This window comes from Sapajus apella, unplaced genomic scaffold (genome assembly GCF_009761245.1).
Source record: "Sapajus apella isolate SASKATOON/1434 unplaced genomic scaffold, GSC_monkey_1.0 scaffold13, whole genome shotgun sequence".
NCBI classification, from domain to species: domain Eukaryota; kingdom Metazoa; phylum Chordata; class Mammalia; order Primates; family Cebidae; genus Sapajus; species Sapajus apella.
This window is the reverse complement of record NW_022436953.1, coordinates 5,831,605-5,854,312: the sequence shown is the minus strand read 5'-3', so window position 1 is coordinate 5,854,312 and position 22,708 is coordinate 5,831,605. Positions and strand designations below refer to the sequence as shown.

The following is a 22,708-nucleotide window of genomic DNA, read 5'->3' as shown; positions in this document are numbered from 1 at the left end:
TTTTGAGACGGAGTTTCGCTCTTTTTACCCAGGCTGGAGTGCAATGGGGCGATCTCGGCTCACCGCAACCTCCGCCTCCTGGGTTCAGGCAATTCTCCTGCCTCAGCCTCCTGAGTAGCTGGGATTACAGGCACGCGCCACCATGCCCAGCTAATTTTTTGTAGTTTTAGTAGAGACGGGGTTTCACCGTGTTGACCAAGGTGGTCTCGATCTCTTGACCTCGTGATCCACCCGCCTTGGCCTCCCAAAGTGCTGGGATTACAGGCGTGAGCCACCGCGCCCGGCCCCGGGTTTTTTAAAAAATGTTTTTTGTTTGTTTGTTTGTTTGTTTGTTTTCTTAATCACCCAGGCTGGAGTGCAGTGGCAGTTCACTGCAGCCTCAAACTCCTGGGCTCAAGCAATCTTCCCATCTCAGCCTCCTGAGTAGTTGGGACTACAGGCACACACCACCATATTCAGCTAATTTTTTTTTTTGTTTTTTGAAGCAATGAGTTCTCACTATGTTGGCAAGGCTGGTCTCAAACTCCTGGCCTCAAGAGACCCTCCTGCCTTGGCCTCCCAAAGTGCTAGAACTATGGGCATAAACCATTGGCTGAAAATATTAAAAAAAAAATTTTTTTAATGCTAATGTCATGAAGGATAAAGAGAGACTAAACAACTGTCCAGATTAAAGAAGACTAAAGAAATGTGACAACTAAATGTAATTTGTGATCCTTGGCTGAAGGGGAGAAAACAAACAACAAAAGTTTATTGACAAAATTGGAATATGAATAGTAAATTATTGTATCAATGTTAAATTTCTTGAATTTGATAAATGTACTTAAATTAGTAAGAGAATATCCTTGTTCTTAGGAAATACGCACTGAAGTATTAAGGGGTAAAAGGTCATGATGGGCCAGGCACGGTGGCTCACGCCTGTAATCCCAGCACTTTGTGAGGCCAAGGCAGGCAGATCACCTGAGGTCAGGAGTTCAAGACCAGCCTGGCCAACATGGCAAAACCCCGTCTCTACTAAAAATATAAAAATTAGCAGGGCATGGTGGCAGGCACCTGCAATCCCAGCTACTTGAGATGCTAAGGCAGGGAGAATCAGTTGAACCTGAGAGGCGAAGGTTGCAGTGAGCTGAAATCGCGCCATTGCACTTGAGCCTGTGTGACAGAGTGAGATTCTGTCTAAAAAAAAAAAAAAAAAAAAATGATATAAATAACCTCTCAAATGATTTAGAAAAATTTATTTATTTATGTATTTTTCTTTTTTTGAGACAGGATCTAACTCTGTCACCAATGGTGGAATGCAGTGGTGTGATCACAGCTTACTGCAGCATTGACCTCCCAGGTTTAACTGATCCTCTTACCTCAGCATTCCCAGTAGCTGGAGGCTTACTTTTTAATTTTTTATAGACATGGAGTCTTCCTCATGTTGCTCAGGCTGATCTCAAATTCCTGGGCTCAAGTGATCCTCTCATCTTGGCCTTCCAAAGTGCTGGAATTATAGACGTGAGCCACTGTGCCCAGCCGAAAAATAATTTTATGTCTATACATACATACATACATATGTACATACGTGTACGTGTGTGTGTGTGAGAGAGAGAGAGAGAGAGAGAAAGAGAGAGAGAGAGAGACAATAGTAAAGTAGCAAAAGGATAGATGGGAGATTTCTGCATTATTCTTGCAACTTTTTTGTAAGTTTGAAATTATTTCAAAATAAAAGTTCAAGAAAATTCACCATCTGTTCCTTTGATTAAATGTCCTGACGCCAATTAGGTAAAAGGGAAATAGGGATGAACTCACATTCTAAATAGCAGTAAAACAACCTCTGGTAGACAACTTTTTCCTTCCCTCTGGAGCTTTTGGAAGAAGACTATTACCAACCTAAATATTTCCCATTCTCTACCTTCCTTTACTACATGCAAAAAACCCATTTTGTTGACTACTGAGCCTACAGCCTACCCGGGATTACTTAAGACCCTGGCACCATCTCCCATTCCCTAAATAAAAAGGAGTTCTACTAAAGGCAAATACTGTTCATTTTCTTCCTTATAGAACCCTGGGAACAGAAACTTTTTTTTTTTTTTTTTTTGTTTTTGAGACAGAGCCTCACTCTGTCATCCAGGCTGCAGTGCATGATCTCAGCTCACCACAATCCCTGCCTCCTGGGTTCAAGTGATTCTCCTGCCTCAGCCTCCTGAGTAGCTGGGATTACAGGTGCCCACTACCACACCAGGCTAATTTTTGTATTTTTAGTAGAGACAAGGTTTCACTATGTTGGCCAGGCTGGTCTCAAACTCCTGACCTCCGGTGATCCACCTGCCTTGGCCTCCTAAAGTGCTGGGATTACAGGCATGAGCCACCACTCCCAGGCCAAAAACATTCTTTAAAACCTCTGAAATGAAACTATGAAACTGATTAAGATGTAGTCTTGGCTCACTTGGGAGGATTAATGAGACCTATTTGGAGTCTGAGAACCAAGGTCCATTCTCCCTTGACTACTTTCCCTACAATGTTTCTGTACAGGTGGACTGAACAAAGAACTTCTTTTCCTTGGCCAAAGGAAACCAAGATCCTGTCAGAGTTAATAGGCTCTGGTCACAAAAAGTATTTAGCTATAGTAGGTACTAATAATATAACTTGATAGACAAATGGGACCTAATCAAACTCCACAGCTTCTGCACAGCAAAAGAAACGGTCATTAGAGTGAATCGGCAACCAACAGAATGGGAAAAAATTTTTGCAGTTTACCCATCTGACAAAGGGCTGATATCCAGAATCTACAAAGAACTAAAACAGATTTACAAGAAAAAAACAAACAAGCCCATTCAAAAGTGGGCAAAGGAAATGAACAGACCCTTTACAAAAGAAGACATACATGAGGCCAACAAACATATGAAAAAATGCTCATCATCACTGGTCATTAGAGAAATGCAAATCAAAACTACATTGAGATACCATCTCACGCCAGTCAGAATGGCGATCATTAAAAAATCTGGAGACAACAGATGCTGGAGAGGATGTGGAGAAATAGGAACACTTTTACACTGTTGGTGGGAGTGTAAATTATTTCAACCATTGTGGAAGACAGTGTGGCGATTCCTCAAGGACCTAGAAATAGAAATTCCATTTGACCCAGCAATCCCATTACTGGGTATATATCCAAAGGATTATAAATCGTTCTACTATAAGGACACATGCACACGAATGTTCATTGCAGCACTGTTTATAATAGCAAAGACTTGGAACTAACCCAAATGCCCATCGATGATAGACTGGACAGGGAAAATGTGGCACATATACACCATGGAATATTATGCAGCCATAAAAAATGATGAGTTTGTGTCCTTTGTAGGGACGTGGATGAACCTGGAAACCATCATTCTCAGCAAACTGACACAAGAACAGAAAATCAAACACCGCATGTTCTCACTCATAGGTGGGTGTTGAACAATGAGAACACATGGACACAGGGAGGGGAGCACCACACACTGTGGTCTGTTGGGGGGAAATAGGGGAGGGACAGTGGAGGGTGGGGAGTTGGGGAAAGAGAGCATGGGGAGAAATGCCAGATATAGGTGAAGGGGAGGAAGGCAGCAAATCACACTGCCACATGTGTACCTATGCAACAATCTTGCATGTTCTTCACATGTACCCCAAAACCCAAAATGCAATAAAATAATAATAATATAACTTGGATATAGATTCATCCCAGAAAAAAAGAGGCAAAGGAAAAAGTATTGCACTTTAAATTCAGAATACAATAAGCCATTCAAGCAAAGACAGGTCACAGGTCTTTTTGAGGAATACCTTTGTCCAACTTTCTCTTTTAGAAAGATCTTAACCACTGTTAACTGCTTCATTGCCTCTATACCTCTTTCTACCCTTGAAAATCCTAGGAATACTATTCCTAAACAAGGGGACAGTCTCTTTGAGGTCCCAATGCTCCCAAGGGCTACTTCTAGGTGCTTTCTCTGGGATTCAAAAGACAAATATATGATGAAATTGTTCTATTGATTATGAAGCCAAATCCTGTCCAAAGTTACAAGGGCTTTGGTACTACTTTTCTTACACGAGACCCTTGGGCTAAAGGTAGTAGGCTGCTACCAAAAAACACTTATGTTATTTGTGAACTGGGACTATTAGACCCTGGCTGGAGAAAAGAGCTTTCCTCTCTGTTTTGGCACCTTAGGTAAACAGCTACTAAAATCTTTGTTTTTGGCTAGGTGCAGTAGCTCACATCTGTGATCTCAGCACTTTTGGGAGGCTGAGACAGGCGGATCATCTGAGGTCAGGAGTTCGAGATCATCCTGGCCAACACGGTGAAACCCCATCTCTGCTAAAAATACAAAAATTAGCTGGGCGTGATGGTGGGCGCCTGTAATCCCAGCTACTCAGGAGGCTGAGGCAGGAAAATTACTTGTGCCCAGGAGGTGGAGGTTGTAGTGAGCAGAGATCATGCCACTGCACTCCGGCCTGGGCAACAAAGCAAGACAACGTCTCAAAAACAAACAAACAAAAAATATTTCTTTTGCACCTCTGGACTTCAATATCCTAAAAATTGTGTCAAAAGCCAAGCCAAAGAGGACTCAAATGCAAAGCTGCATTTTATTAGAAAAGACAATCAGCCATTGATAACTTATCTTATGGTACAACTGCAGTCAGTTCAGTTCTGAGATGCACAGACTGATTAAACAAAGGCCAATATAAAGAGACTAATCATACTATAGAACATATTATTAGTGAAAAAAATTTTTTAACAGACTAATCAACTCTAGGACATTCAAGACCCTAAAAGCAGCTAACGAAGCGGCCATATACAGAAGTTCCAGGGTCACTGCCAGGCAGTCAGGGCTAGGGCAGATGGTGGGGGTGGGATGGACAATGTGGACAACACCAATGCTATTCTTTTGACCATCCTAGAACCTCTTTCAGCAAACCAAAGCATACAACAATTTCCTGAGGTCACGTGTGGAAACTGGCAGACTTCAAACTAGTGCCCAGTTGTCCACTCAAATTCCAGAGCTTCTCAAATCACCAGCCCACTAGACCATAAACTATGAGAACAGGAACTGTGTCAGTCTCCTTGAAAATTAGGTCCCTAGAACTTAGTTCCGCTTCTGGCACATAGTAAGTAATCAAGAAATATTTGTTGAACTTCCACTAAGAGAAAAGTTCCTGGAGAAGATGCTCTTTTGGAGTCTTTCCAGGACAAATAATTCCCTCAGCCCACCAAAATGATTCAAAAGGATGGCCACATCTAACATGATATATTTAAACAATCTGTATAGCATCACATAAAAGAGATAAGGTATAAAGTGCAAAGTGACTAATCAGTCATAATTACTTCCACAATTCTTATTTCCTTGGGGGAAGAATACTTACTGTAATATTCTCCAGGATTATAACGACTCAAATAGGCTCAAATTAATCTCTGCCTGGCAAAAGCTGATTCATCCAGAAACAACCACCTAAATAGAACTGTCTCACTGAAAGCAAAGTTGACAGGAATGAAGAATCCACTCATTCCCAAAAGTCAAAAGAGCTAAGGTGCCTCACAGAGTCCTTCAAAGAATGTCAGGAAAATGGTGAGAGGGGCACCCTGACTCAACAGCCTCCTTGATTCCTTGTCCATGAAATAACATTGCAGACAGACAAATTCAAACCAGTGCTAGAACAGGAGTAAATCACAAACTTTCTACCAAGGCTTTCAAACTTTTTGATCATAATGGATAGAAAAATGTACAGCTTACACTGCAACCCAGAAAATAAGGTTTCTAACTGAAATAAAAGTTTCAAAAAACAATACTCACCCTTCTTATTATGTATAATACACTGATAATTTCCTTTTTTAAATTTTTTTCTTTTTTGTGGGGAATAGAGTCTTGCTCTGTCACCAGGCTGGAGTGCAGTGGCACTATCTCAGCTCACTGAAACATCTGCCTTCCCAGTTCAAGCAATTCTCCTGCCTCAGCCTCCCGAGTAGCTGGGCTTACAGCTGTGGGCCACCACAGCCAGCTAATTTTTGTATGTTTAGTAAAAACGGGGTTTCACCATGTTGACCAGGGTGGTCTCAAACTCTTGGCCTCATGATGCCTCAGCCACCCAAAGTGCTGGGATTACAGGTGTAAGCCACCGTGCCTGGCCAGATATACTGATAATTTCTTTCTTTCTTTCTTTTTTTTTTTTTTTTTTTTTTTAAGACAGAGTTTCACCATGTTGGTCAGGCTGGTCTTGAACTCCCGACCTCAGATGATTCACCTGCCTTGGCCTCCAAAGTGCTTGGATTACAGGCGTGAACCACCATGCCTGACCCTGATATACTGAAAATTTCTATTCTATTCTTTTTTTTTTCCCTTCGTGCTGGTTGACTGTACCAGAAAGCAGGAAGTGCTCAAAGAGGTCATGTCAAATGACAAAGGAACCAGTTTGAAAAGGATGCTCACTGTGGCCATACTTGAAACAATGTGAGCACCAAAAGTAACAATTTAAAAAAATGTCTGTAATTAATTGTAAAACACTGAATAACATTCATAAGACCCCAGGAAACGGCAGACCCACATTTGCCACCACTAGTGATCATTATCAGCGCTCACTTCTGAATCTGAAAACTGACAATTAAAGGGAATGAATTAAGCATTTATCCTGCCTTTTTAGAAAAAACTGGTTATCCTCCAGTTGATGAGGGAAAGCAATTCTTTACAGAGAATGCTAGCTAATAGATGTAGAAAGAATGACAGAATTAGAAAAATCATTCTGTCACCAGTGAAATAAATGATTCAGTCAAACAATCAGTGGATGACCACTAGGTAAATGGATATTATATTAGAGGACAGGATATTTACAAGGTACAAAATATTACTTCACATATTACTTAAAATTACAAAAAGAAAAATTAACATATTTCACAATGAGGAGATTTGGCAGTCACCATCAGAAGCAAGTAACAAAACTTTTCAAATCAACAACTGTAGGACAACCTGACAGGATGTGCCTCCTGTGACGATATAATATGAAATAAGGCCAGGCACAATGGTTCACACCGGTAATCCCAGTACTTTGGGAGGCTGAGGTGGGTCGGTCACTTGAGCCCAGGAGTTTGAGACAGGCCTGGGCAACATGGCAAGACCCCATCTCTACAAAGAATACAAAAAATTAGCTGGGCATGATAGCATACACCTCTAGTCCAGCTACTTGGGAGGCTGAGGGTAGGAGGATCACTTGAGCCCAGGAGGTGAATGGAGGTTGTGGTGAGCCACGATCACACCACTGCACTCCAGCCTAGGTGACAGAGCAGGACTGTCTCCAAAAATAATGATGACAATGATGATAATAATAATATGAATTACATAGTATCATCTATAACATACTCTTGCCAAAAATATTTAAGCTGAATCTAATCAAGCCTTTAATCCTTTTAGTATATAACGTATGGGAAAGAGGAACAAGTTAAATGATACCACAAGGTCACAGACAAACCCAGAATGTAAAACATTCTAAACATAAATGGGCTGGAATTCTCAAAAAGCCAACGCAAGAGAGAAAGAAAAAAAAAAAACAGAGAAAATTGTCTTTTAAAAGCCTAGGGCCGGGTGCAGTGTGGTTCACACCTGTAATCTCAACACTTTGGGAGGCTAAGGTGGGAGGACTACTTGAGGCCAGGAGCTTGAGAACAGCCTGGGAAATATAACAAGATCCCATCTCTACAAAGTTTTAAAAATTAGCCAGGTTTAGCGTGAGCCTATAGTCCCAGCTATTCAGGAGGCCAAAGCGGGAGGATCACTTAAGCTGCTGTGAGCTATGATTGTGCCACTGCACTCCACCCTAGGTGACACAGTGAGACTCCATCTCTAAAATAAATGAGTAAGTCTAAAAGGACATAAGCACCTAATGAAATGAGAATTTTGCTTCGATTTTGGTTTGTAAAACCAACTATGGCTATAAAAATTTGGGGACAAATGGAAAATGTTTAATATGAACTGGATATTAACTAGTATTGGCAAATTATGGTTGTTTCTTAGTTGTGATAATGGTATTATGATTATGTAGCAGAATGTCCTTATTTAAGATGCATGCTGAAGTATTTAGGGGTGAAATGTCAACATGTTTGCAATTTATTTTCAAATGATCATGAAAAAATAATAGATACACATATATGGATAAAGCAAAAATGCCTAAATGTTAGTAATTTTGACTCTTAAGTGTGGAATATGGGTGATCATTATTCTTTCAATTTTTGCTAAGTTTAAAATTTTTCATCATAAAAAATCGGAGAGAAAAATGCCATGCAACCCATTACAGTGATATAATTCACTAATGGAAAGCAACCTACAGTCGGAAAAACACCACTCTAGCCCATAGCAGGGCAGTTGTAATACCATCTCAGCTCTCACTTCATTTAATCAATTTGGTACCAGTTTTCTTAAATTCAAAAACTAATTTGGAATGAGGCTTTCTTATTCTATATCGTCTTATCAAGGGTCTCTCAAATTTTAGATTTTTCCTGACAATAATTCACTGTACTTGAAAACAAATAATAATCAGTGGAAAAGTCCCTGTCAGTGTCAGGGAAATCTCATCTTTCCCTCTATTTTTACAGAATTTTTTTTTTTTTTAAATTCAGGGCCAATCCCAGATAACACCAAAGTGCTTTTGATCCTTTTCTTCCCCAGTGAATGTCCTCAACTACCCTTACCCTCTAGTTCCCAAGCTGCTTTCCAGGACACCTGGAAGCAAGCTGCATGGCTGACTGCAGAAAAACCCCAGCTCCCACACTACATCTGATCCTGCCTTTCCACCAAATCATATGCCAATTTATTGCCCTCTGATGTACATTCTATTAGGCCACTTCCTGGATGCCCCACTTCACACTGGGCCAGAAACGCAAGGCAATAATGTGAGTTCCACAAACGGGCAAGTAATTGCTCAATAAGCGTGGAATAAGAAAAGGTCAGTTGTGATCTGTGCACATGTGGCAGCCCTTCACAACTTGACCTACAGTGGTAACAGTGGTAATAGAATGCTGATGTTACAGAAGAGACATGCCATGAGAAGCTAGCCAACAGACAGCCAGAAGTGCTTGTCCATCTAAGTTCTTTAGGCTCTTCAAAGAACAAAGAAAAGGAATAAAGGCCCCTAAACTGGTGAGAAAAAAATTATCTCCTGGTTTCCTAGAGCAAAACTGAAAGCCTAAAGTAGTCACTGTTCTCCATCTATCACTCTTTCTTAATGAAGTGATCTGAACTGAAATGATCTTATCTCCATTTTGCTCTATAGCCAACTCTATCTTCTAACAGATGCCAGGAGAGAAAAGACAAATGCACTCACCCTTTCCATAAACATATCCACTATCACTTCAGAAACTAGTGTGATCAACTAAGCATCTATGAACATAGAGAGGTAGTCAGAGGGGGACAAGGCCGAGACAAACTCTTCATTATCTCTCCTAATCAAAATAACACATTGAATTTCAAGCATTTGGCTTCTTCTGAAACCCTTTTGGCATTTGTCCTGAGTTTGAATGGGTGGAAAAGCAGGAAGGAACTCTGCCTGCCTCCTTGTTCGAAACAAAACAGCAGCTGGCTTTCTCTCTTTTTACACATCTGACTGCTGTCATGGTAAGTTGGGCATATACTCCGATGTCTGAGGCCTCAAGAGGTAGCTGTGCTAAAGAGGACAAAGGCAATAACACCACCAGCAACTCTGATACCCACCAGAGACCACACTGTTATACTGCCCCCTAACCTTTGCTACAAGAAATTAGGTTTCTCCTTTTGAGAGCTCAACTATTAAGAATGCTCTTTCCTCTTTTTTCACAACTCTTTTTCTGATACATGCAATAGAAAATGTGCCCTTCCACCAGCCAGCAAACTAGTTCTGACGGCTAAGTATGCCTGGGTATGAAGAAGAGAAAAAGTGAGAGCTGAAGCCATGAGAAGTCAGATTATGCAGAGCTGTTTCTTCTCAAGAGTCTTCATTTTCTAATCTTGAGTACAAACAAATGTTTGGAAGAACTTCTTGGTTTAGAAGTGTCAAGTGAAGGTATTAACAAATCATTTGGGGAAGGCTCCAGTAAAAAGAAACAGCAAAGTCAAGTCATCAAAATATAGGCCTCTTGGAGCCACCCTATTAATATGAATAGTCCTGGAAGAAAAAAAGAATCACAGTACCTTTATTTACTCTATGCTGAAATGTCCACAAGTCTGTGACCACTCAAGTTACCAAGATTCTAAGGTGCCAAAGCCAGTCTGACTCAAATTCAAGTCATATTCTAATGTATTACTCAATGACCTTCAAACTAATATAGTCTTATATTATAAACCAAGAAAGTAAAACAGGGTGCAAGAAATGGATACTTTTAAGTATGCCTGTTGCCTTTCCTAACACTCGGCCCTTCACAAAATTTGTTGGCCAAATTTTATCACATTTGGTTCTTTTAGTTTCTACTTAGGCCTTGAACAATTCACAAGCTCAATTCCAAGTGGGACAAAGCTAATTACTCATTCAACCTTCTTCTCATGCTGATTAATAATAATATATTACTTACTCCTTAAACTATAGACCTCTGTAGGAAAAAAGTATGCATTTAATCAACAGGACTCCAGCAAATTATTTTCATATAACATACTCACTTTTTTTTGAGACAGAATCTAGCTTTGCCACCAAGCTGGAGTGCAGTGGCACCATCTCGGCTCACTGCAACCTCCACCACCTAGGTACAAGCAATTCTCCTGCTTCAGTCTCCTGAGTAGCTGGGACTACAGGCATGTGCCACCACACCTGGCTAATTTTTTGTATTTTTAGTAGAGACAGGGTTTCACCATATTGGCCAAGCTGGCCTCAAACTCCTGACCTCAAGTGATCCACCTACCTCAGCCTCCTAAAGTGCTGGGATTACAGGTGTGGCCTAGCCCATATAATATACTCTTATTTCTTATTCAGTCTTTTCCCTAACAATGACTACTAAAATTTCTTTTCTCTACACCTCCTCATTTTCCAAATGAAACAGATTAAACTTGAGGTAGGAGGCATTCTCAAATAGTTTCTTTTCTATCTAAGTGGCTTACTTCTAAGAGGCTCAGGCTAGACAGGTGTTAAGTCATAGTTCCTCCCAGGGTGGCTTCCAGACTCTGTTTAAATGTTCTCTGCAAACCTCTGGAGGTTAGACGGACTCAAACGTCCTAGCTCAGAATCTGAATTCACAAAGCTTGAGACAGACAGTACCCTACAGGTGTGTTTGTCCAGGATAAACTATATTTAAATAAACTCCTGACACATCCACTTTCTCCTGGCACCTGCTTCTCCCTCCTAAACTCAAGCACACCATAACCTGCTGTCCTAGTAAGCTCTGTAAAGAAATATCCTATTCCCCAGAATTACGCTATGCAACCCACCCATGACTTTGGGAATATCTAAACTCTGGCCATAACAGCTTTACATGCAAAAGCCAGACAAGCAAATATAAGCTATTGTTTTTGCTTATTTCTCTGGCTTGTTCCTTAAGGTAAGAACAGGAATAAAAAAAGATGGCAATAGATTGCTCTCACTCACTGTCATCCATTCCAGGCTTAATAGGGACCATATAGCATAAAGTAGAGGCCAAAAAAGGTTAGCTTTGGAATGATCAGCTAGAGTCATTAGTCTGGTCAAACCAGTGGCTATGAGGGCAGGAAGTCTGACTGCTTGCTATTATAGACCATTTCCTAAGTACCTAAGAAGAATGCCTGGCACATAGTAGACAGTCAATAAATATTGGTTAGAAGCAACTCAATAACCTAGGCCCTGAAGGAATCCAAATCTTGGGGAACCCACAAAAGAAAAAGTCTAAGAAGCTAGAACAATGTTATAGTTAATACACGTACCTATAATAAGCCTCAAGATCACCTTAGTCTTACACTGAGAACCCCCAATCCTGATAACCAAAACTGCACATTAGGTCCTCAGAGCAAAAAAAAAAAAAAAAAGGCCTGGGACGAAATCTCCAAAGGCAAACTCCTTGCCACCACACCCCCAACACGCACACAGTCACATGCACATCTTAAGACATCTTCCTCAAGCCCTGACCCTGAAGGCTTTAAAGTAATTAAAAGATGATCCCATAAGAGATGATTTTGGTTGTCTGTCCCTCTCTCCCTCTCTGTCTCTGTCTCTGTCTCTCTTTCTTTCTTTGAGATAGGGTCTCACTCTGTCACCCAGGCTGGAGTGTAGTGGTGCAGTCATGGCTCACTGCAACCTTTGGCTGTCCCTCCCTCCTCTCTCTCTCTCTCTCTCTCTTTCTTTCTTTCTTTCTTTCTTTCTTTGAGATAAGGTCTCACTCTGTCACCAGGCTGGAGTGCAGTGGTGCAATCATGGCTCACTGTAACATCGAACTCCTAGGCTCAAGTGATCCTCCCACCTCAGCCTAAGTAGCTAGAATTATAGTTGTATGCCACCATGCCAAACTAATTTTTTTTATTTTTATTTTTGTAGAGATGGAGGGGTCTTGGTATGTTGCTGCCCAGGCTGGTCTCGAACTCCCAGCCTCAAGCAATCCTGCTGTCTTGGCCATCCAAAGTGCTAGATTATAGATGTGGGTCACCGCACCTAGCCTGGTTGTAATATTTTTGCTTTAAACCAAAAATTTTCTGGAAAAGAATCTCTTTGTAATGATCTAAGTTTAAAGACCAAGGACAAAGACAGACTGTATCTGGAGGTCAATGGCCACAACCAAACACCACAAATCACAACTGACTATAGCCCTTTCCATAAAGCTACACTGGATAAAGAAAACTAAGGCTTGTAAGGACTTATCTAGTCTGGGAACAAAGAGATGAAAGACCACAGACCATACTGGCTAGAAGCATTCCTATAAACTATCTACTAAACTATCTACTTTTGTCAGACCCAAAACCAATAGCAATATCAAGTATCCTGATATTTCACTTTCCCTTCCATGCCCCATCCCATGCCACAGACCCTACCACAAGGTCTAGCTGTGAGACTGAAGATAACTCCAATATGCAAGAGCCCCAAAAGATTCCTAGAAGGATAAAAGGAAATGTGTCTTTGGACTCTAAACCCATGGCAGGGCTTGGGCAGATGTAAGAGAGAGGCAGTACCCCTTCTGCCCCTAAGGCCAGGATACCCCAGCCCTGCAGGCAGCACAGAGTTAACTACCCACCCGCTTTGAGAAGCACAAAGGTACATCACTGCAACATGCCTAACATTTACATTGCCTCTCTCTGCTCATTAAACAGGTTTTGGTTAAATAATGAACAAACTGTATTACAGACTCCGATGAGAATTCCAAAATTATAAATCAACTGGGAAAGCCCAAAGGGGCAGACAGACAGGGAGGGGGGAGAAGGATAATATTGACTAATATAAAGGGCGCAGCTTGACAGTGGATATTCCTGCCACACCTGATCAAACACACTCCGTGGGGGGAGGGGAAAGAGAGCAAGAGAGGGGAGATGGGACAAGACAGCCTGAAATTTGCATCCGGAAAAGATTAAAACAGATTCTTTGGGGATAGAGAAAATACATAATATATATTACTATAAATGCAAAACTGTACTAAAAGCTAACTCAAATGTCAAAGATTACAGTTTGAATAAATTTAAATATAAAAGCCATGTGCTTCCTTGAGTTAATGAGAGAGACATAAAAGGACAAACTGGGCCAGAAGCTGAACAGTACCTTATGCTGCCTTTGCTGCGCAATGGGTCCAAAGTACAACAGTGACTATAGAGACTTCCCTTCACAGCTCTGAGCCCTAAGAAAAAACTGGCAAATCCAACACTTCTGACACCTACATTTGCCTCCTTTATAAATTCAGATATTATTCAAGTATACAATTCAGTGATTTCTTGTATATTCACAAAATTATGTAACCATCACTACTATCTAATTCTAAAACATTTTCATCACCCCAAAAAGAAACCCTGTACCCACCTGCAGTCACTCTCCATATCCCCTCCCAGCCCCTGGTAACCACACAACTGTTTTAATTCCTTCAGAATAATCTAAAAGGAGTCCTGAGAGGACTTCAAGGCCAAATGAGGGAGTGCAGTCAAGTCTCTCTCACTGGTGGTAAGCTAAGGCTTCATCCAAAGTAACAATATGCAAACTTTGCTGTTGGACATCCTTTTTCTTCTGGGAGCAATCCTCTTTTCAAATTTGGTATTATTAGAATATCTTATTACTCTAAATGCTATAGAACATGTAGTCATCACATATTTTGGGCAAATACTGACTGTAAATGTGGTCCAACGACATAGATCTGTGAGAATAACTAGTATGCACTTAGCTAACTTTACTGGAGAAAAGGACTTATTTCCTTCACAATAATCAGATAATATTCCTGGAGGAGTAGTGTAGGTAGTACTTACATATTTTAAAGATTCTTTCTACAAGAAAATAAAACAAAATCATTTTGGTTTACTGACAACGTCCAATGAACCACCCATTTCCATCAGTGATAGTCTTACCAACCAAGCCAACAGAAAGCCTAGAAAAATGCAAACAGAAATCCTTTGAAAAAAAGGACCATGTCCAAGTCAGTTTCATGAGTTAAACTACGTAGAAGCCTAGAATTCCTGCTATCCCTCCTCCAATCTAAGAGGTATACCTTAAGTCGTCATATAACACAAGCACATTCCCTTCAGTTTTCTCTCCAAGTTCAAAACCCTTTCCCAGCTTTCTACCATTAATAAGCTTCCAGGAAAGCAGTCCTCCTGACACTGCCAATCAGAAAAATCTGTTTGTTTCTGTAAAAGAAACAAGAATTAGTCATGGGTTGCAGAGTCCAGGACCACAGGGACAGCTGATCCATAAACCTGCTCCTGGGAACCAGCACTGTGTGTGGGGTCAGAAGCAGTGTGAAGACCATGAAATGCTCTATTTTAGGTCCACTCTGTCATTTTCTCAGGCAGGTAATATGCTAAAACCTAAGAACAATGTAGCAACCTTGGCAGGCACCATTTCAAGATATGCCACAGCTGTTGGCCTTGGAAAACACTACTACCTTCCTTCTCACTCCAGGGGAAAGCTTAGCAACACCCAGCAATGTTCCTACTACCAGTGACAGAACTGGCTCCTAAACACTCTGGTTTTACTACTTCCAAGAGCAGATAATCTGGCTGGATTTCTAACCCAGGGACCTAAGAAAATCAGGCGGCAGATTCAACTTTGCTAGCTCTTAAATAGTCTACAATTCCTAGACTGCATCACTCACCACAGGTATGGTCTCTGAGGTAAAATCTTGGGACATGTTAGGATGAAGAAAATAAGCAGGGGATCTGGATTTGATGGGAGACAGGAACTGTGGCTCTGTCAGGATAGCAGAACGACCTTAGCTCCTCAAGGTTTGCAGAGTGCCCAATAGGCCTACAAGGCTACTCCAGTGTGAGCTCAGTCATTTTAGGGTATTCCTGGCCACTTACAACAATCCTTCACTGTGTATAAGATGTTTACCAAGTGTTCCTATTGTTATTAACTTGTTTGATCCTCTTAACATCTCTTAAGAAGATAGTACTCTGAATTCAAAACCAAACAAAAAGAACTGTAAATCTCCATTCATTATCTTTCCTTTCTAATTAGGATATGTAAGCTTTATCTGTAAAATTAAAGAAAAAAAAATCTGTGCAAGTAGCCAACATTCTAAAGCAGCCAATTACCCATAAGTACAGGTTGTAAAATAAGAACCTGCCACCTAGTAGCAGCATTAGCCCAGCTAACTAGTTAACAATTGCCTCCTCTATACTTGGTCCTTCTTGGCTAACATTTCCAAAGCTGTTTCAATTGAGTGAAATTTGCTACTTTAAAGAAAATATGGTTGGCAGGCCAACATGGGTAGATCATTTGAGGTCAGGAGTTCGAGACCAGCCTGGCCAACACGGTGAAATCCCGTCTCTACTAAAAATACAAAAATTAGCCAGGCGCGGTGGTGCATGACTGTACCAGCTACTTGGGAGGCTGAGACAGAAGAATCCCTCAAACCTGAGAGGCGGATGTTGCAGTGAGCCAAGATCGTACCACTGCACAAAAAGAAAATATGGGCTGGGTGTGATAGTTCACATCTGTAATCCTAGCACTTTGGGAGGCCAAGGCGAATGGATCATCTGAGGTCAGGCATTTTAGACCAGCCTGGCCAACATGGTGAAACTCTGTCTCTAGTAAAAACACAAAAATTAGCTGGGTGTGGTGGTGCACGTCTGTAATCCCAGCTACACATGAGGCTGAGACATGAAAATCACTTAAACCTGGAGACAGAGGTTACAGTGAGCCAAGATCACACCACTGCATTCCAGCCTGAGCAACAGAGAGAGACACTGTCTCAAAAAAAAGAATGAAAGAAAATATGTAGGGAACCCTTAGATAACTTCAGCCCATGTTTAGCAAAGTAAAAGAGAATTTTTCTCCAGATCTTCTCCCACATTTCTAATGAAAAGAAGAAATTTTCTTGCTTATTGTTTGTTTAATTTGCATAAGCCTAAACACTATCCAATGATAGTCTGACATATGTCACTAGTAAAAAGCATTCCAGTGTTATACACTGCAGGAGCCCTTTACAGTCAACACATGAACATAGCTCTGAGACTCTCCCTTTCAGTCTGTATCTACATCCCCTTGGTTTTGACACTTTCCTCCTTCCCTGCCAGTGTTTGTGTTTGTGTGTGCGTGTGTATGTATGTATTATATATATATACATACACACACACATACGCAAACACAATATAAGGCACTTAGTGTATATATTCTCCTCTAATCACATATACAGAAGCAATATAGAGCAGAGGAAAGAGCCCTAAACCAGGCATCAGAGGCCTGAATTCTAGTTTTAACTCTACCTTTTAAGATTAGTGTGACCTAAGCTAAATCACTTTAAACCCCACTGGGCTTCAAATTCTTTCATAAAAAGGGGACAATAACTGTCATGCCTCTCTCACAGGGTTGGATAAAAGTTCAATAAGGTAATCAATGTGAAAATGGCTTTGAAAATTCTAAACATATGAATATATTACATAAGCTTATCATGATTAGGAAAATGAGGCAAACAAAGGGACAAATGACTCTGTAATACATGAAGATTGAAAGATCATGAAGACTGAAAGCAATGCAATAAACCAGGGGTTGGAAAATTGTACCCATGGGCCAAATCTGGCTTGCAGATTCTTTTTTTCAAAGAAAACATAGGCCAGGTGCAGTGGCTCATGCCTGTAATCCCAGCACTTTGAGAGGCTGGGGTGGGTGGATCACCTGAGGTCAGGAGTTTGAGACCAGTCTGGCCAACATAGTGAAACCTAATCTCTACTAAAAATACAAAACTTAGGTGGGCATGGTGGTGTGTACCTGTAATCCCTGCTATTTGAAAAGCTGAAGCAGGAGAATTGCTTGAACTCAGGAGGCAGAGGTTGCAGTGAGCTAAGTTCATGCCACTGCACTCCAGCCTGGCAACACAGCAAGACTCAGTCTCAAAAAAAAAAAAAGGAAAGAAAATATAGGCCAGGCACTAAGCCTGGAATCCCAACACTTTGGGAGGCCAAGACAGGAGGATTGCTTGAGTTCAGGCGTTTGAAACCAGCCTGGGCAACATAGCAAGACCCTGTCTCTATAAAAAAAAAAAAAAGAAAGAAAGAAAAGAAAAAAAGAAATACATATTGCTCATTCATTTATGTATTAGCTATGGCTGCTTTTGAGCTACAAAGGCAGAGTAAAGTAGTTGTGCAGTTATATATGGCCCACAAAGTCTAAGTTATTTACTATAAAGTCTTTTTTTTTTTTTTTTTAATAAAGATGGGGTTTCACCATGATGGCCAGGCTGGTCTTGAACTCGGGACCTCAGGTAATCCACCCACCTCGGCCTCTGAAAGTGCTAGGATTACAGGCCTGAGCCACCGCACCTGGCCTTTACTATAAAGTCTTTTACAGAAATAGTTTGTCTGTCTTTTCTCTTTTTGATTTTTTTCAAGACAGAGTCTCGCTCTGTCGCCAGGCTGGAGTGCAGTGACATGATCTCGGCTCACTGTAATCTCCACCTCCTAGATTCAAGCAATTCCCCTGCCTCAGCCTCCTGAGTAGCTGGGACTACAGGCATGCAGCACCATGCCCAGCTAATTTTTTGTATTTTAGTAGCAACGGGGTTTCTCCATGTTGGCCAGGATGGTCACAATCTTTTGACTTCGTGATCCGCCCGCCTCAGCCTCCCAAAATGCTGGGACTACAGGCATGAGCCACCATGCCTGGCTATCCATCCTTTCAATAAATCGAACACTATTTTTTACCAGGCCTGGTAATCCAGATACATGTGGAGACTTACCTGTTATGTTGTTCAAAACCTCCTTTAGATGACCAAAACTATGCAGCAGAGGATCCCGTTCTTCATCCTGTAGAACACACAGATTAAAAGTAAGTCATTCTTGTGCCAAAAGAGGAAAAGGACAATAAAGGACAGATCAAAAGCTCCTTCTCTGAATCCAATCAGAAAATACTTTAAGTTTTCCTTCTGAGGAAAAGAAAATTAGCCATAGTTCATATTTTTCTGTTCCCTAATCTCTTATTTCATAGAGATACTCTGGACTTACCCAAAACAGTGAATCCTTAAGTACTAATCTATATCATCACCATAGCACTCAAGCTACTACGGACTGCCAGATTCTTTATATGTGTATTACTCTGTCTTCTCTCCTTTTTTAATACTCATTATATGATTATACATATTCATTTCAAAGATATTCCTGATGCCATTCTCACTTCTAAACCAATACATTTTTATCAAAGAACTTGAGAAATTTCCAAATGCACTTACCAAATAAATATGTTCATATAAACTCCCAAGTTGGCAATTTCTAAACTTGTTTTTACAACTGCGCCAAAAATCATCTTACCCAATTCTACAAATAAAATCCTCAAACATACATATATAACAAAGAAAGCCAACTGTATAACAGGTAAGATATATTCTTACTCATCTGATTGGCAAGATATGGCTTACTCCGTATATGGAAGTTTGCTGAACTCCCAAGAAGGAGTACCATCACTAAGACATGTTCTATGTATCAATAACTACCCTGATTTAAATAAATTTGATAGCTTATGACAGCCCTACAGAATCAGAAAATAAGAAATCTTTCTGACACTTTCGGGCATAGTAAAGAGGTCCTAAGCACAGTATTAGCGTAAGCTGTTTACAAAAATATCGAGAAGAAGAATTGTGTCATCTTTTGGGTCCCAGAGAAAAAAAGACAGCCTATATATCTGATGCTGGTTGGGATAAAACAAAAAACAAGATATTAAGAACAACTCTGAAATCCTACTATTCTCATTATTACTGGGAATTTGATTACTCTTTTAACCACGCAACGGATCCCCTACAAACACTTAGTGACCAGGCTATTTATCCATTTCCCACTTACCAGTGGTGTATGGGTGCTCCATCGGGCATTTCGTTTGATGGCCCCAACCACAATGTTAATCTCCCCTTGAATGATGTAAATATTCTTATCCACCATCCTGGCAAACCTACCAAAACAGTTAAGAGAATAGTCTGCTGGTTAATATTTGGTTACCCAGAGCATACTCATGCTTAAAAATCAGTATCTGATAAGGTTAGAATTGTGATTTAACTTTTCAGCACCAAGATTTTCTATACTCATAAAATTTGTAATGCTAAAATGAGATGAAGTCTAGATTATGTTATGAATCCAACTATCTGGCTCTCCTAGGGGGTCTTTGGAAGTTCAGGGTAGTTCAAGATACAACTCAAAAAGAATTAATCCAGAAAATTTCTCAAAGGCACCTCAACAATCTTCAGCAAGCATGTCAAATTCTTCAAAGTCAATTGTTCCCAAAGTCCTATGATGCCTTTAAGTACACAGATTCAACTGTAATGTCAGCTTGTTATAAACAATATTTCTGGCCAGGTGTGGTGGCTCATGCCTAGAATCCTAGCACTTTGAGAGGATGAGACAGAAGGATCTCTTGAGCCCAGGAGTTTGAGACAAGCCTGGGCAGCATAATGAAACTCTCTCTCTCTCTCTCCTAAATATTATATAAATACACACACACACACACACACACACACACACACACACACATATATGTGATATACATAAAAATATAATAGTCTATTTGTTTTTTATCTGCTCAGTAAAGTAACAGTGAAGACTCAAGTTAAAGAAAAGAATAAAGGTTGCTGGAAGAATAGCATTGGTTTGGAATCACAGTTGTAATATCAACCTGAAGGCTGCATCTGAGCCTGGTGAAGTGGCTCACTCTTATAATCCCAGCACTTTGGGAATCCAAGGCAGGAGAATCAGCTGAGCCCAGGAATTGAGACTGGCCTGGGCAAACAGTGAGACTCAGTCTTTACAAAAAAAAAAAAACACTCAAAAATTAGCTAGGCATGGTGGCATATACCTGTAGTCCTAGTTACTAGGGAGGTTGAGACAGGAGGATCACTTGAGCTCAGGAGTTCAACGCTGCAGTGAGCTATGATCCCGCCACTGCACTCCAGCCTGCGTCACAGAGCAAGGCACTCTTTAAATACACACACACACACACACACACACACACACACAATGTATGACTGCATCCAATCTGCCCAGTCAGCTCCAGAAAATTGGACAGTGGCAGCGACAAGACCTTTGAAAGTTCTGAAAACTCATGTTAACTTATAGCAAGAGAGCACTAAAATGATATGTAAATATAAAATAAAAGGTCTGGGCTGATGTACCCAAACTTATAACCATAATTACTTCTAGAGAAGGTGCTGTGAAATCAGGGTGCTGTCAGAGGATACTTGAGCCTTATTTGTAATGGTTTTGTCTTTTGGTTCTGTGTGTGTGTGCGTGCGTGCGTGCGTGCGTGTGTGTGTGTGTGTGTGTGTTGTTTTTGTTTTGTTTTGGTCTGAGACAAAGTCTCGCTTTGTCGCCCAGTCTGGAGTGCAATGGTGCGATCTCAGCTCACTGCAAACTCCACCACCTGGGTTCAAGCGATTCTCCTGCCTCAGCTTCCTGAGTAACTAAGATTATAAGCACACGCCACCACGCCCAGCTAATTTTTGTATTTTTAGTAGAGATGAGGTTTCACCATTTGGTCAGGCTGTTCTCGAACTCCCAACCTTGAGATCCACCCACTGTGGCCTCCCAAAATGCTGGGATTACAGGCGTGAGCCACCAAGCCTGGCCTTGGTTTTTTTTTTTTTGTTTTGTTTGAGACAGGGTCTCCCTCTGTCACCCAGGTTGGAGTCCCATGGCACTGACATGCCTCACTGCAGAGTTGAATTCTTGGGCTCAAGCAACCCTCCCTGCATTAGCCTCCTGAATAGCAGGGACTTCAGGCGCACACCACCACACCCAACTAATTTTTGTATTTTTTGTAGAGATGGGGGTCTCACTTTGTTGCCCAGGTGGATCTGTAATGCTTTAATTTTTTACAAGGAGGTCAGGCATGGTGGCTCACGCCTGTAATCCCAGCACTTCAGGAGGCCAAAGTCTGTAGATCACTTGAGGTTGACACCAGCCTGGCCAATATGATGAAACCCCATCTCTACTAAAAATACAAAAATTAGCCGGGTGTGTTTTTGTAGCTGGGAATACAGGGCTCCTGTAATTAATTACAGCAACCGGAGTAGCTATAATCCCACCTACTTGGGTTGCTGAGGCAGGAAAATTGCTTGAACCTGGGAGGTGGAGGTTAAAGTGAGCTGAGATCACACCACTGTACTCCAGCCTGGGCAACAGAGACTCCATCTCAAAAAAAAATAAATAATAAATAAATAGGCTGAGCGCACTGGCTCACACTTGGAATCCCAGCACTTTGGGAGGCCGAGGCCGGTGGATCATGAGGTCAGGAGTTCAAGACCAGACTGGCCAACACAATGAAGCCCCATCTCTACTACAAATAGAAAAATTAGCTGGGCATGGTGGCAGGCACCTGTAATCCCAACTACTTGGGAGGCTGAGGCAGGAGAATCGCTTGAACCCCGGAGGTAGAGGTTGCAGTGAGCCAAGATCACACCACTGCACTCTAGCCTGGGCAACAGAGCAAGACTCTGTCTCAATAAATAAATAAAAATTTTATTTTACAAAGAGAATGTATTACTGTACTATCAATATAATTAAACATTAATAATGATAAGAGGTATATAATTTCTGCCCTTGAGGCATTTATACAGTTTAGTGGAACAGATAGGAAAACTGAGACACAGCCAGAAATATAAAGAAAATTTCCCAGCAAGTAGCTCCATTTGTATATTTTGCATAAGATGAGGCCCCCCAGAAAGTAAAAGGCATGAAAACCACTGTGATAAAGGAAAAAGAAACTGGGTAAAAATTTTGTCCAGGGGCCAGGCACAATGGCTCACACCTGTAATCCCAACACTTTGGAAGGCCAAGGTGGGCGGATAATTTGAGCCCAGGAGTTTGAGACCAGCCTGTACAACATGGCAAACCCTGTCCCTATAAAAAATACAAAAATTAGCCATTTGTCTTAGTGCACACCTGTAGTCCTAGCTGCTAAGGAGGATGAGGTGGGAGGATTGCCTGAGGCTGGTAGGTCGAGGCTGCAGTGACCCATGTTCTCGCCACTGCACTCCAACTTGGACAACAGAACAAGACTCTGTCTAAAAAAAAAAAAAAAAAAAAAAAAAGGGGGGGGAATGGTTGCCTCCCCTAGTAACAACACATTGTGTGGCCGGCCCAAGAGGGACGGAAGGTCGGGAGTTCGAGAAACGCCTATT

The 22,708-nt window shown here is 41.1% G+C and overlaps 1 protein-coding gene across 11 annotated transcripts in view; it reads right to left on the bottom strand.

Moving 5' to 3' along the window:
- Positions 1-22,708, bottom strand: part of GBF1 (golgi brefeldin A resistant guanine nucleotide exchange factor 1) — a 135,599-nt gene that overhangs the window by 101,060 nt on the left and 11,831 nt on the right. For all 11 annotated transcript variants that reach the window (XM_032281429.1, XM_032281433.1, XM_032281431.1 and 8 more), the window contains exons 2-3: positions 19,383-19,488; positions 18,287-18,353 (exon numbers count right to left, since the gene is read on the bottom strand). In XM_032281429.1, coding sequence (XP_032137320.1) covers positions 18,287-18,353; positions 19,383-19,478 — 163 coding nt within the window. In that variant the 5' untranslated portion in view covers positions 19,479-19,488. The remainder of the gene's footprint in view (positions 1-18,286; positions 18,354-19,382; positions 19,489-22,708) is intronic.